This window comes from Balaenoptera musculus, chromosome 10 (assembly GCF_009873245.2).
Source record: "Balaenoptera musculus isolate JJ_BM4_2016_0621 chromosome 10, mBalMus1.pri.v3, whole genome shotgun sequence".
Taxonomy (NCBI): domain Eukaryota; kingdom Metazoa; phylum Chordata; class Mammalia; order Artiodactyla; family Balaenopteridae; genus Balaenoptera; species Balaenoptera musculus.
In genome coordinates this window covers 36,750,757-36,766,104 of record NC_045794.1, presented here as the reverse complement: position 1 = coordinate 36,766,104, position 15,348 = coordinate 36,750,757, and the positions used below count along the sequence as shown (strand labels likewise).

Genomic DNA, 15,348 nt, shown 5'->3' with positions numbered 1-15,348 from the left:
AAATTACCTTTGAATATTCTTCAAATGACCCATTATAGTTCAATGTATCACTGATAATCTATTAATTCCACTCTTTGTTGAACACAGTTTCTCTATGGCCCTCAATTAACTTAATCTTTTAAATTAATTTAAAAGTTTCTCCTTTAAGAATAAAAGCATACCCCCACTACCCACTTAACTGGAAGTATGAACTGTTTCATTTCCTTTTCAAGGTTGAGAAACTATTAATTTCTGATCATCGATTCTCCAATATGTATTGGGCTCTTTAACATCTATTGCCTATAGGCGAAAGCTCACTGAATAGATCAGCAGTCAAAATTACCTACTTATTTCATGCTTTCTATTACTGTCCAGTTCTGTTAGTTGAATTCAAGTAAGTTAAATGCACATACGATGCAACTCTACCATATACTGCAGAAAGACATAATGGAAATCAATGAGATATGTGATACATATTACATACTTTGTGTAAATAGAGTATACAATTTTGATAATATTAAATGAGAGGAGAACAAGACAGCTGGAGAGAGATGAGGAGAGTCTGAACTGAGGCATAAGTACTGGCAATCAAAAAGGCCAGACAGAGTATTTAGGAAGACTCAACAAGATTTGGTGATTAAATGAATGTGGTAGTTAAAGATTAAGGATAATGAGATTTTTGTTTTAAGGATAGTGGGAGAGGTTGAGAAAGATCTAAATGTATTTCTAGGCTGAAGAAGCAAGTAAAGAAAAAGAGGTTTAAGATATAGGAATGAGTAGCTGGGAAAGACTGATATTCAGAGTACAGATTCAGAAGTAGTTAACATCTCTTCCTGACACAAGGGGAAGTTGAAGGAGAATGAGTTCAGATGCTAATAAGTTTGTAAGGGAAGGGGGAAGAAGTTGAAGAAATTCATGCCACACAGCTCCCAGAGTAACTACAAAGTGTTAAGATCAACTGAGAAAGTGAGCATCCTCCATTAAAACACAAGGACAGAGAAATGTCTTGGGAATGGTAAGAGAGCAGGTGAGGTGAAAGATGGATTGTTTTTGTTAGGACAAATGAAGATGGAGAACAAAAAGGCTGAGAGTGCTAAAATATAAAAATCATAACTCATAATGAGCCAGGAGAAAGAAGTTCAAGAGCTGAAGGACAGGTCCGAATTCTAATTAAAGATATTTGAATTAAATAGAGTTGACCCATGGGATGCTAGGAAGGGTGCACAAGTACAGGTATATACACATGTATTAGCATTTGTATACACATGCACACATGTCTGATCCTACCGATTCTGTGGTGTTTGGTCCAAGATTTAGAAATAATAGGGGTATTATACTTATGTATTTTGATGATCACCTGAGAGAATTATAAGGCAGCATATGATTAACCAATTCCTGGTCTATCAATCTCCAGTGACTGAAATCACAAACCCATTAGGGCACTTAATACTCTCACAGTTGTGAACAATATCTAATCCCTCACACTACTCTAAACCCTTCTCAACTTCATTTCTCTATTCTACTATTCTTCCTCTGTGCTCACGTTGATCCTGCTGCTCCTGGAATGTATAATATCTAAGAAATTAAAGTACATACTCAATTCTCATTTAGCCTACTCTACTGTAAAATATCAGTTCCCTGTACTGCATATTTAAATTTATCTGTAGTATTAAATCTGACATACCAATAACCACACTGAAAAAGATTATACAAAAACACTAACCTGGGGCAGATGCTACATGGGTCTGGGTTTGGACTTGCTCTACAGCTTGTGGCCTAATTTCAGATAAAATTTGATGACTGGAACTTGGATGTTCTACGAGTTTTACTGCAGCCAGTGCATCGGGGCCAAACATCTGAATATCCATGGAAACCAGACACACTAACATGTCTAAAATAAAAACCAACAGTTATTAGTCAATAATACTGTAAAACAATGACATCGCTGAAAAACACATGCTATACATATATAAAACGCTGCTTCTCAAATGCCAGTCTGTGAATCATTGTACATCAGAATTATCTGTGGATCCTTAAAAAAGATTTTTAGGCTCAATCTCTGAAGACTGATTTAGAAGCTCTGGAGTGGCTGTTAGGTATCTTCATTTTTAAAAAACTTCCCAAGTGATTCTGATGTGTAGTCAGATTTAGGAACCACTGATATGGAAAGTACATCTTAATTTCTCAATAATAATACTTTTCAAGCCAAATCTTTATTAACTCTGATTTTAATATTTATACCAAAGAAAGAAATCATTTGAATCACTGAGCAAAATGTTAACGTGACATGTTTTAGTAAGTGTGTTTAAAACTGATGACCCACTAAGAAGGTGAGTTCATTGATTTTGAGGATAATACCACTACTAGCATTTCTAGCAAGAGAAGGAAGCTTGTTCCACTCAGCTTTAGTTGCTTAATAGTAGCAGCTGACCACTTAAAACAGATGGACCTGCCCCCCAGAGTAAGACATAGCCATCTTGATGATTTCAAATTTAATATATAGTAATAGAAATAAAGAGAAGAAGTAAAGATTACTGATAGCCACATGCATCCTGGTCTCTACATAATAGAAGTTTCTTGCTTATCTAAAATAGGCAGAAAGTATAACACAAACAAGCGTGTCTGAAAGGGTAATGACTCCTCAAAATAAACAGTAAACCCCAAATATCAATTGTGATTTTTTACAGCAACCACATTAAATATTTTTTCCTTAATAAAGAAAATAACTTAAATGCTTTTTGTGGTTTAGTCTTACCTATGCTCTTTTCTACTTTTGCAATTTTTGTGCAAGCTACATCTCCCATTTCTGTGAGCATATATAGCACCTCAAGTGTTGAGATTACGAGCAGCACATCAGGTAAAGTGAGATGACAAATGATCTCTCTGTATGAGTCCTGATCGACATATTCACAAATCAAAACACCATTATCCTCTGCTTTGCAAAGATTTCCCAAAATTTCCATGCCTGAAAAGCATACACACACAAACATGTATTTGTCTTTTAAAAGATGATAAAAAGCTTGTGTACTTTAGACAATGAGAAACTTAAGTGAGCGCTTACCCCTCATCTTTAAAAATCTATCCCTTGACATTAGGCATTTTGTAACAGTATGAAACATCAGATGAGTAGTTTTGAAATCAACAGGATCCAATAAAAGCTGGAAAAAAAAAAGGACACTACTGTTTAGGTAGGCTTCTTCCAATTTAGATCCAAATGTATATTTCAAATTTAATAAAAATGAGCAGAACAACGTTACGTAACTTTAAAAAATGTAATTACTGTGAGAATAGCCATCAATGAATCTGGAGCATCATTTCAAATATTTCTTTTTTTCCACAAAAGTGTGTAATACCTTTAGGCAAAAACTATATGTAAGCATTTAATATTCTATAATTATGGCAAATATAATAATCCCACATCCTAAAATTTTAAAGTAAATATTGTGCTAACTATAAAAACTGTTTTAAGCTACTGTCACATGCTTACCTCAGCTGCAATATTTCCTAATGTGTCAAGGCCTAATTGCCTTAGAGAAATAAAATGACTATGTGCAGAAAGTAATAGGAAACGGAGACAGGTACGATTAGCTGCCAAGAGCTTAACATTGCCCTCCTCAAAGGAAAGATTTCGCAAAATCACTGCAATCTGAAGTACCCGTTGTCCTTCAATATCATTAATGCCCAGCTTTCGAGGTGGATGAAATAAAGATTCCCAAATCCATTCTCCTGATGTACCTTCTACAAGAGAAGAAAACATATTTTACTTAAACTGATATTTCACTTATTATTGATATTTCAAAGTTATTTAAAATATTTTCTCATTGACTTACCATGAGACTTGCTTCTGTCAGAAATGAGGTCACGTACTTCATTATCATCAACAATGTCTTTCCAAAACTGTAATGAGAAATTATTACACTTAATTCTGACAATTTGAAATAACTATTCTATTACTTTAAAAATAGTCACACATACTATAAAACTATAACAGTTCTACTATTTTTAGTTCAAGTAGATATCACTGTATTCTATGTACTTAGTTCTTTGACACAAATGCTACATTTTTCTATAGTTCAAAGGTGTCGTCTTGGCCTGGGGCCCACAGATCCCTAAAAGGTCTGTGAAAAATATAGGGCATCTATGAACATGAATGAGGAGAAAAAAATGACATCTTCATGTTCATTAACCTCTAACTAAAATTTAGCATTTCCTTAGCATTTTCTTCAACTCTGAATGTTAGAAAATGAACCACAGTAGTAATAGCAGAACCTCTGACACTGTCACCAATATGAATCACAGATATTTTCAGATCACTTTATAGCTATGGAAAATATCTAGAAATAGTGTTTATGCTCATCAGTACTTAAAAATTATGATAGTCATTAATCCCATTAGTAAACTGCATACAGTCACAGTATTCCTATTTACAGACTCCTGAGACATAGCTGGCTAGCTACTGAGCAAATCTACATCTAGAAGAAAATCAAACAGCAAGTGGTGAAGTATTTGTGTTCACAAATTTGTAACCCAGATATTTAGGTTTCCTTTCCAGTATTCCATATCAACAAACTGTTTTTTGACCTGTAAGAGAAAGGAAATGAATCGAAATCCACTGCTTAATCTTTTTCAGGCTAAGAAACAAATGCCTATATATTAATAAGTCTATACAAAACGAATGTTAATTTTAACTTTTCTATGCCATTTTATCTTGTTACTTCCCTACTAATGACGAAAAACATGGGCCACTAGTTCACTGTTTATTTCTAAACATTCTGATGTATATTTCTAAATGATTGTATTTTAGTTTTGGGAATTAAAGTTCCTTTGCATTTAAAGTTACTGATCTGAGAAAAGGTCCACCACCAAAATGACTCACTGCAAAAAAACTCATAATAAAAAATGTTTGGTAACAATAAAAAGGAACTAGGCATATGAAGGAATAAGACAATGTTCAATAACCAAGGAAAAAGGGCCACAGGAAATTCAAATAATAAAGATATCTGAGTGGAATTTTAAATGATCATGGAAAATAAACAAAGAAATAGAAGATAAAATCGAAAAGTTTGGCATGTAAGTAGAAACTATAAGAAATAGCTAAATAAAAATCCTAGAACTGAAAATAAGAACTCAATGGACAGATTTAACAAAGGATTAGAGTCAACTCAAGAAAGAATTAGTGATTGGAAGAGACGGCAGAAAAAAATACCAAGTTAGAAACATAAAGAGACAAAAGGATAAACAGAATAAAAGCATTCAAGACACATACAGTGAAAAGTTCTAACATAAAATTAATTGGAGTTCCTGAGGAAAGATAGAAAGAATGGGCAAAAACAATATTTGAAAAGACAGGGTTGAGAATTTTCTAAATCAATTGAAAGATGCCACACCACAGATTTAAGAAGCACTCCAAACTCCAAGGAAAGATAAATAAAATGTGTAGGAACATCATAATAAAATTCCTGAAAAGCAAAGACAAAGAAAAATCTTAAATGCAAAGGTGGAAAAAGGGACAGATAACCTTGAAAAAGACAACTAAAATTACAGGAAACTTTGTAAAAGAAATAATGGAAGCCAGAGGACAATGGGATATTTTCAAAGTGATGGAAGAAAATATCTGCCAAAGTAGAATCTTTACACAGTGAAATTGTTCTTCAAGAATAAAACTGAAATAAAGACATTTTCTGACAAATGAAAACTGAGAAAAATATCATCTGCAAACCTGCACGGGGGAAAAAAAATGCATGAAAAGGTAGATGTGATTTAAATCAAAATAAGTGCTGAATAAATAAAATACTAAAAAAAGTCTTACAGGTAAAAATATATATAAAATTAAAATCTATGAAAAAGGCTTGGAAGAAAATTTTGCTCAGGCCATAACGGTACTGCAGTAGTCATCCCATCATAAACCAATATATATAAAACAATTGCTTTCACAGACTGGACAAGAGTAATGCAAAACCGTAATCACTGAAACATGGGAAGCAAATGAGGTGAGCTCAGTGACTGCCTCATATCTTTACATAAACACTCTTTCTAGACAACGATACAGAGACAATAAACCCAAGAGGTCACAGCAATTACTAAACTGAGAAGACATTATATATATATATATATATATATATGTATGTATGTATATTCTCTCTCTCTCTATATATATATATGTATATACACCCAGCTAATTCAGGTCCAAAAAAGACCATACCTTAGGAATAAAGATAAACTAGTCCTGTATTCGTCATAACAAAACTTAAAAACAACTATCCATATATTAATTAAAAGTATGCCAGAACAATGTGCAACATTCTTGGAAGACACCAAAAAACAGACACTAAATAATGTAATAGTCCCAATACCTATATCTAATAAAAAATTGCTAGATGTACAAAGGAAGTGGGAAACATGACTCATAACTAAGGCAAAAATCAGTTTCAACAAAAAAAGACCCAGAAACAATAAAAATAGTGAAACTAGCAGACAAGAACATTAAAACAACTATTATTAAATATGCTGAAGGATTTAAAGGAAAATATGAACATAATTAAGATGACTGTAGGACAATATAAAAGAGAATCAAATGGAATTTCTAGAGCTGAAAAACATAATATCTGAAATAAAAAAATATGACTAGGGCTTCCCTGGTGGCGCAGTGGTTGAGAATCTGCCTGTTAATGCAGGGGACACGGGTTCGAGCCCTGGTCTGGGAAGATCCCACATGCCGCGGAGCAACTAGGCCCGTGAGCCACAACTACTGAGCCTGCGCATCTGGAGCCTGTGCTCCTTAACAAGAGAGGCCACAATAGTGAGAGGCCCGCGCACCGCGATGAAGAGTGGCCACCGCTCGCCACAACTAGAGAAAGCCCTCGCACAGAAACAAAGACCCAACACAGCCAAATAAATAAATAAATAATAATTAAAGGTGCTAATAATTAAAAAAAAAAAATGACTAGATGGGCTTAATTGGAAAAGAGAAAATAAAGACATAACAATAGAAACTATTCACAATGAAGTACACAGAAAACAAAAACGTCTAAAAACAATTAAGAGAGCCACAGTGGCCTGCAGAACAGTTCCAGAAAAGCAGGAGGGGAAACGAAAAATTTTTGAAGAAGTAACTGATAAAAACTTCCTAAATTTCATGAAAAATACCAAACCAAGAAGCTAAATAAACCTCAAGCAAAACAAAACTAACTAAATAAATAAAAAAACCACAACAAGGCACATTAAAAAAATCAATGACAAAGAGAACACCTTAAAAGCAGTCAGATAAAACATATCACAAAAGGAAGAACAATAAGAATGAAACTAACTTATTGTCAGTAATAATGCAAACAAGATGGAAATGAAATGTTACCTTTAAAATGCTCATAAAGTATAAATGGTCTGAATGCATTGATGAAAAGGAAGAAATTGTACACTGAAAGGCACACTGAAGGAAGCAGGAGAAGAAAGCCTCAACTATAAGCCATGTATAAGTAACACTATATATAAAACTACAGATGAAAAGCAGTGATGGAAAAAGATATATGATGAAAACATTAACCATAAAAATGCTGGTGTTGATAAATAATATCAGACAAGAGACTTCAGGATAAGGGAAATTACCAGAAGTCAGAGAGAATAATGCATAATGACAAATAAAATCATCAAGAAAATATAATAATCATAAATGTATGTGCCACTAATAATTGAGGTTCAAAACACATGAAGCAAAAACTGACAGAACTGATAGGGGATACAGACATTCATAATTATAGTTGATAATTCCAACATTCATCTCTCAAGAAATCACAGACCAATTATATAGAAAAGCATTAATGATACAGAAATCTTGAACAACACTGTCAATGATATTGATTTAATTATTATCAACAAATATTACATCCAACAATAGTACAACAAACATTCTTTTCAAGTGTGCATAAAACACTCACCAGAAAGACCATATGCTGAGCAATAAAACAAGTCTTGATAAGTTTAAAAAAGATTGAAGTCATATAGAATATGTTCTCTGACAAAAATGGAATGTGATTAAAAATCAGTAATAATAATAATTATGAAAGTAAATAATAATAAAAGCTAGTTTGAAAACAGTCAGAAATTAAACAGCTTACTTCTATATAACCCATGAATCAAAGAAGAAATCACAAGGAAAATGAGAAATACCTTGAACTAAATGATAATGAAAACATAACAAAAATTGTGGGAAACGGCTAATGCAGTTTATAGAGGGAATTTATAGCAATATATGCTGATATAAGACAGGAAAAAAAGTTTAAAACCACTGGTCTAAGATTATATTTAAGAGACCTGAAAAAGAGCAATAATGCACAACAAAAGTAGTATATAAATCAAAAACTGAGAAAACAGAGATGGAGTTGTTCTATTGTCCCCGCAATTATCTAAGAAGAGGTAAAATTACTAACTTATTAAACTAGTAAGGATTAAAATATAATCTCTAATATGATCAATGAGAAAATAGAAAAAGTGTATGTAAAAACTAAGTGGGCAGAAAACTGAATAATAAACAACATTCAGTCAAATCAATTCAAAAAGGTAAGAAAGGAGAAGGAAAGAAAACAAACCTGAACAGGCAGGACATATAGAAACCAATTCAGAACATGGTAAATTTAAACATAATTATATCAAAATTACACTTAATGTAAATGGAATAAATTCACTAATTTAAAAACAAAGTTTTACACACAGGAAAAAAAAAAGCTGAAATATATATTATTTACAAAAAAAAAATTCACCTAAAATATAAGGATAAAAAAGATTGAAAGTAAAATATGAACTATATAAACACCAACCAAATGGAAGCTGATATAGTTATATTGATATCAGACCAAAAAAAAAAAAAAAAAAGGATAAAGGAGACTTAAAGGTAACAAGAATGCTTTACAATATGTTCAATTAACCAGAAAGGTGTAACAACTATACCTGTGTGCACTAAATAGCCCATTCTCAAAATATAAAAACACAGTTATTATAGAACTCTAACTATAAGCTGAAAGAAACACACATCCTCACTCAAACTGGGTGCTTTTAACATATCTCTCTTCATAAATGAAGAAATAAACAGCTGAAAAAGCCAGTACTTATGAACTGGTTCATCTGTACCGTTTTTCTAGACTCCACATATATGCGTTAATATGAGATATTTGTTTTTCTCTTTCTGACTTACTTCACTCTGTATGACAGTCAGTTTGCAAGGCAGAAATAGAGACACAGATGTAGAGAACAAATGTATGGACACCAAGTGGGGAAAGTGGGGGAGAGGGGAAGGGGGATGAACTGGGAGATTGGGATTGACATATATACACTAATACATATAAAATAGATAACTAATAAGAACCTGCTGTATAGCACAAGAAACTACTTCACTTCGCTGTACAGTAGGAACTAACACAACACTGTAAAACAACTATACCCCAATTAAAAAAAAAAAAAAGAGCCATTACTGATGTGGAACTATTAAGTATCATGATTAACTGTGTTGTTATAATTTGAAAAGATACATGCACCCCAATGTTCATTGCAGCAGTATTTACGATAGCCAAGACATGAAAGCAACCTAAATGACCATGGACAGAGGAATGGATAAAGAAGATGTGGTACATATATATAATGGAATATCTCTCAGCCATAAAAAAGAATGAAATAATGCCATTTGCAGCAACACGATGGACCTAGAGATCATCATACTAAGTGCAGTAAGTCAGAGAGAGAGAGATAAATATCATATGATATCGCTTATATGTGGTATCTAAAAAAAATGGTACAAACGAACTTATTTACAAAACAGAAATAGAGTCACAGATGTAGAAAACAAGCTTATGGTTACCAAAATCAAGAGCGGGAGAGGAGGGGGGTATAAATTAGGAGATTGGGATTAACATATACACACTATTATATATAAAATAGATAACTAAAAAGGACCTACTGAATAGCACAGAGAACTCTACTCAATATTCTGTAATAACCTATATGGGAAGAGAATCTAAAAAAGAATGAATATATGTATATGTATAAAAGATTCACTTTGCTGTATACCTGAAACTAACACAACATTGTATATCAACTATACTCCAATAAAAATTTTTTTTTAAAATGATTAACTGTGTTGGCTTAACTGACATATATATATATATATATAGAAACTTACACCCAACAACTTCAGAATACAGGCATACCTTGAAGATATTGCAGGTTCAGTTCCAGACCACCGCAATAAAGTGAACATCGTAATAAAGTGAGTCAGCACAAATTTGGTTTCCCAGTGCATATAAAAGTTATGTTTATACTACACTGTAGTCTATGAAGTGTGCAACAGCATTATGCCTAAAAAAACAGTGCACATACCTTGAAAAGGAAATACTTTATTGCTAAAACAATGGTAACAATCATCTGAACCTTCAGTGAGTCACAGTAGTAAAATCAAAGATCACTGATCACAGATGACCAAAACAAATATAATAATAACAAAATAATAACGAAAAAGTTTGAAATATTGAGAGAATTACCAAAATGGGACACAGAGACATGAAATGAGCAAATGCTGTTGGAAAAATGGCACTGATAAACTTGCTCAACGTAGGGTTGCCACAAACATTAAAGTTGTAAAAATGTATCTGCGAAGCACAATAAAGTGAAGGCCAATAAAACAAGATATGCCTGTATATATTATTTTCAAATACACATGGAGTGCTTATAAAATCTGATCAATGCTAAGCTACCAAATAAAGGGTGAAAACATTTCAAAGGTTTAAAATTATACAGAGTATGTTTCTCTGAACATACTGAAATTCAGTTAGATATTAAGAAGAAAAGGAAACTGGAAAATTTTTCATATGTTTTTGGAAATTAAGAAAATTCCCTTCTAGGGGGGGAGGGCCAAGATGGCGGAAGAGTAAGACACGGAGATCACCTTCCTTCCCACAGATACAGTAGAAATACATCTACACGTGGAACTGCTCCTACAGAACACCCACTGAACGCTGGCAGAAGACGTCAGACCTCCCAAAAGCCGTGTGGATGAAAGGCTCTTGGTGCTCCAGCCAGGCAACAGGGCTGTGCCTCTGAGGTGGGAGAGCCAACTTCAGGACACTGGTCCACAAGAGACCTCCCAGCTCCACGTAATACCAAACGGCAAAAATCTCTCAGAGATCTCCATCTCAACATCAAGACCCAGCTTCACTCAACGGCCAGCAAGCTACAGTGCTGGACACCCTATGCCAAACAACTAGCAAGATAGGAACACAGCCCCATCCATTAGTAGAGAGACTGCCTAAAAACATAATAAGGCCACAGACACCCCAAAACACACCACCAGACGTGGACGTGCCCACCAGAAAGACAAGATCCAACCTCATCCACCAGAACACAGGCACTAGTCCCCTCCACCAGGAAGCCTACACAACCCACTGAACCAACCTTAGCCACTGGGGACAGATACCAAAAACAACGGAAACTACGAACCTGCAGCCTGTGAAAAGGAGACCCCAAACACAGTAAGATAAGCAATATGAGAAGACAAAAAACCACATAGCAGGTGAAGGAGTAGGGTCAAAACACACCAGACCTAACAAATGAAGAGGAAATAGGCAGTCTACCTGAAAAAGAATTCAGAATAATGATAGTAAAGATGATCCAAAATCTTGGAAATAGAATAGACAAAATGCAAGAAACATTTAACAAGGATGTAGAAGAACTAAAGAGGAACCAAGCAATGATGAAAAACACAATAAATGAAATTAAAAATACTCTAGATGGGATCAATAGCAGAATAACTGAGGCATAAGAACGGATAAGTGACCTGGAAGATAAAATGGTGGAATTCACTGCTGCGGAACAGAATAAAGAAAAAAGAATGAAAAGAACTGAGGACAGTCTCAGAGACCTCTGGGACAACATTAAACGCACCAACATTCGAATTATAGGGGTCCCAGAAGAAGAAGAGAAAAAGAAAGGGACTGAGAAAATATTTGAAGAGATTATAGTTGAAAACTTGCCTAATATGGGAAAGGAAATAGTTAATCAAGTCCTGGAAGCACAGAGAGTCCCACACAGGATAAATCCAAGGAGAAACACGTCAAGACACATATTAATCAACTATCAAAAATTAAATATAAAGAAAACATATTAAAAGCAGCAAGGAAAAAAACAACAAATAACACACAAGGGAATCCCCATAAGGTTAACAGCTGATCTTTCAGCAGAAACTCTGCAAGCCAGAAGGGAGTGGCAGGATATACTTAAAGTGATGAAGGAGAAAAACCTACAACCAAGATTACTCTACTCAGCAAGGATCTCATTCAGATTCGATGGAGAAACTAAAACCTTTACAGACAAGCAAAAGCTGAGAGAGATCAGCACCACCAAACCAGCTTTACAACAAATGCTAAAGGAACTTCTCTAGGCAAGAAACACAAGAGAAGGAAAACACCTACAATAACAAACCCAAAACATTTAAGAAAAGGGAATAGGAAACATACATATCGATACTACCTTAAATGTAAATGGATTAAATGCTCCCACCAAAGGACACAGACTGGCTGAATGGATACAAAAACAAGACCCATATATATGCTGTCTACAAGAGACCCACTTCAGACCTAGAGACACGTAAGGACTGAAAGTGAGGGGATGGAAAAAGATATTCCATGCAATGGAAATCAAAGAAAGCTGGAGTAGCAATTCTCATATCAGACAAATAGACTTTAAAATAAAGACTATTACAAGAGACAAAGAAGGACACTATATAATGATCAAGGGATCGATCCAAGAGGAAGGTATAACAATTGTAAATATTTATGCACCCACATAGGAGCACCTCAATACATAAGGCAATACTAACAGCCATAAAAGGGGAAAATCGACAGCAACACAATCATAGTAGGGGGACTTTAACACCCCACTTCACCAATGGGACAGATATCCAAAATGAAAATAAATAAACACAAGCCTTTAAATGATACATTAAACAAGATGGACTTAATGATATTTATAGGACATTCCACCCAAAAACAACAGAATACACATTTTTCTCAGTGCTCATGGAACATTCTCCAGGATAGATCATATCTTGGGTCACAAATCAAGCCTTGGTAAATTTAAGAAAATTGAAATCGTATCAAGTATCTTTTTCGACCACAACGCTATGAGACTAGATATCAATTACAGGAAAAGATCTGTACAAAATACAAACACATGGAGGCTACACAATACACTACTTAATAACGAAGTGATCACTGAAGAAATCAAAGGGGGAATCAAAAAATACCTAGAAACAAATGACAATGGAGACACGATGACCCAAAACCTATGGGATGCAGCAAAAGCAGTGCTAAGAGGGAAGTTTATAGCAATACAAGCCTACATGAAGAAACAGGAAACATCTCGAATAAACAACCTAACCTTGCACCTAAAGCAATTAGAGAAAAAAGAGCAAAAAAACCCCAAAGCTAGCAGAAGGAAAGAAATCATAAAGATCAGATCAGAAATAAATGAAAAAGAAATGAAGGAAACAATAGCAAAAATCAATGAAACTAAAAGCTGGTTCTTCGAGAAGATAAACAAAATTGATAAACCATTAGCCAGACTCATCAAGAGAAAAAGGGAGAAGACTCAAATCAATAGAATTAGAAATGAAAAAGGAGAAGTAACCACTGACACTGCAGAAATACAAACGATCATGAGAGATTACTACAAGCAACTCTATGCCAATAAAATGGACAACCTGGAAGAAATGGACAGATTCTTGGAAATGCACAACCTACCGAGACTGAACCAGGAAGAAATAGAAAATATGAACAGACCAATCCACAAGAAATGAAATTGAAGCTGTGATTAAAAATCTTCCAACAAACAAAAGCCCAGGACCCAGATGGCTTCACAGGCGAAGTTCTAGTAAACATTTAGAGAAGAGCTAACACCTATCCTTCTCAAACTCTTCCAAAATACTGCAGAGGGAGGAACACTCCCAAACTCATTCTACGAGGCCACCATCACCCTGATACCAAAACCAGACAAAGATGTCACAAAGAAAGAAAACTACAGGCCAATATCACTGATGAACATAGATGCAAAAATCCTCAACAAAATACTCGCAAACACAATCCAACAGCACATTAAAAGGATCATACACCATGATCAAGTGGGGTTTATCCCAGGAATGCAAGGATTCTTCAATATACGCAAATCAATCAACGTGATACATCATATTAACAAACTGAAGGAGAAAAACCATATGATCATCTCAATAGATGCAGAGAAAGCTTTCGACAAAATTCAACACCCATTTATGATAAAAGCCCTGCAGAAAGTAGGCATAGAGGGAACTTTCCTCAACATAATAAAGGCCATATACGACAAACCCACAGCCAACATTGTCCTCAATGATGAAAAACTGAAACCATTTCCACTAAGATCAGGAACAAGACAAGGTTGCCCACTCTCACCCTATTATTCAACACAGTTTTGGAAGTGTTAGTCACAGCAATCAGAGAAGAAAAAGAAATAAAAGGAATCCAAATCGGAAAAGAAGAAGTAAAGCTGTCACTGTTTGCAGATGACATGATACTATACATAGAGAATCCTAAAACTGCTACCAGAAAACTACTAGAACTAATCAATGAATTTGGTAAAGTAGCAGGATACAAAATTAATGCACAGAAATCTCTTGCATTTCTATACACTAATGATGAAAAATCTGAAAGTGAAATTAAGAAAACACTCCCATTTACCACTGCAACAAAAAGAATAAAATATCTAGGAATAAACCTACCTAAGGAGACAAAAGACCTGTATGCAGAAAATTATAGGACACTGATGAAAGAAATTAAAGATGATACAAATAGATGGAGAGATATTCTTGGATTGGAAGAATCAACATTGTGTAAATGACTCTACTACCCAAAGCAATCTACAGATTCAATGCAATCCCTATCAAACTACCACTGGCATTTTTCACAGAACTAGAACAAAAAATTTCACAATTTGTATGGAGACACAAAAGATCCTGAATAGCCAAAGCAATCTTGAGAATGAAAAATGGAGCTGGAGGAATCAGGCTCCCTGACTTCAGACTATATTACAAAGCTACAGTAATCAAGACAGTTTGGTACTGGCACAAAAACAGAAATATAGATCAATGGAACAGGATAGAAAGCCCAGAGATAAACCCACGCACATATGGTCACCTTATCTTTGATAAAGGAGGCAAGCATATACAGTGGAGAAAAGACAGCGTCTTCAATAAGTGGTGCTGGGAAAATTGGACAGGTACATGTAAAAGTATGAAATTAGAACACTCCCTGACACCATACACAAAAATAAACTCAAAATGGATTAAAGACCTAAGTGTAAAGC

General features: G+C 34.4%; 1 protein-coding gene across 1 annotated transcript in view; it reads right to left on the bottom strand.

Annotated features, from left to right (window-relative positions):
- The window catches only part of ARID2 (AT-rich interaction domain 2), a 179,886-nt gene that overhangs the window by 52,210 nt on the left and 112,328 nt on the right, over nucleotides 1-15,348 (bottom strand). Inside the window, 5 exon segments of the mRNA XM_036865790.1 lie at nucleotides 1,703-1,870; nucleotides 2,735-2,944; nucleotides 3,041-3,137; nucleotides 3,467-3,717; nucleotides 3,810-3,876. Coding sequence (XP_036721685.1) covers nucleotides 1,703-1,870; nucleotides 2,735-2,944; nucleotides 3,041-3,137; nucleotides 3,467-3,717; nucleotides 3,810-3,876 — 793 coding nt within the window.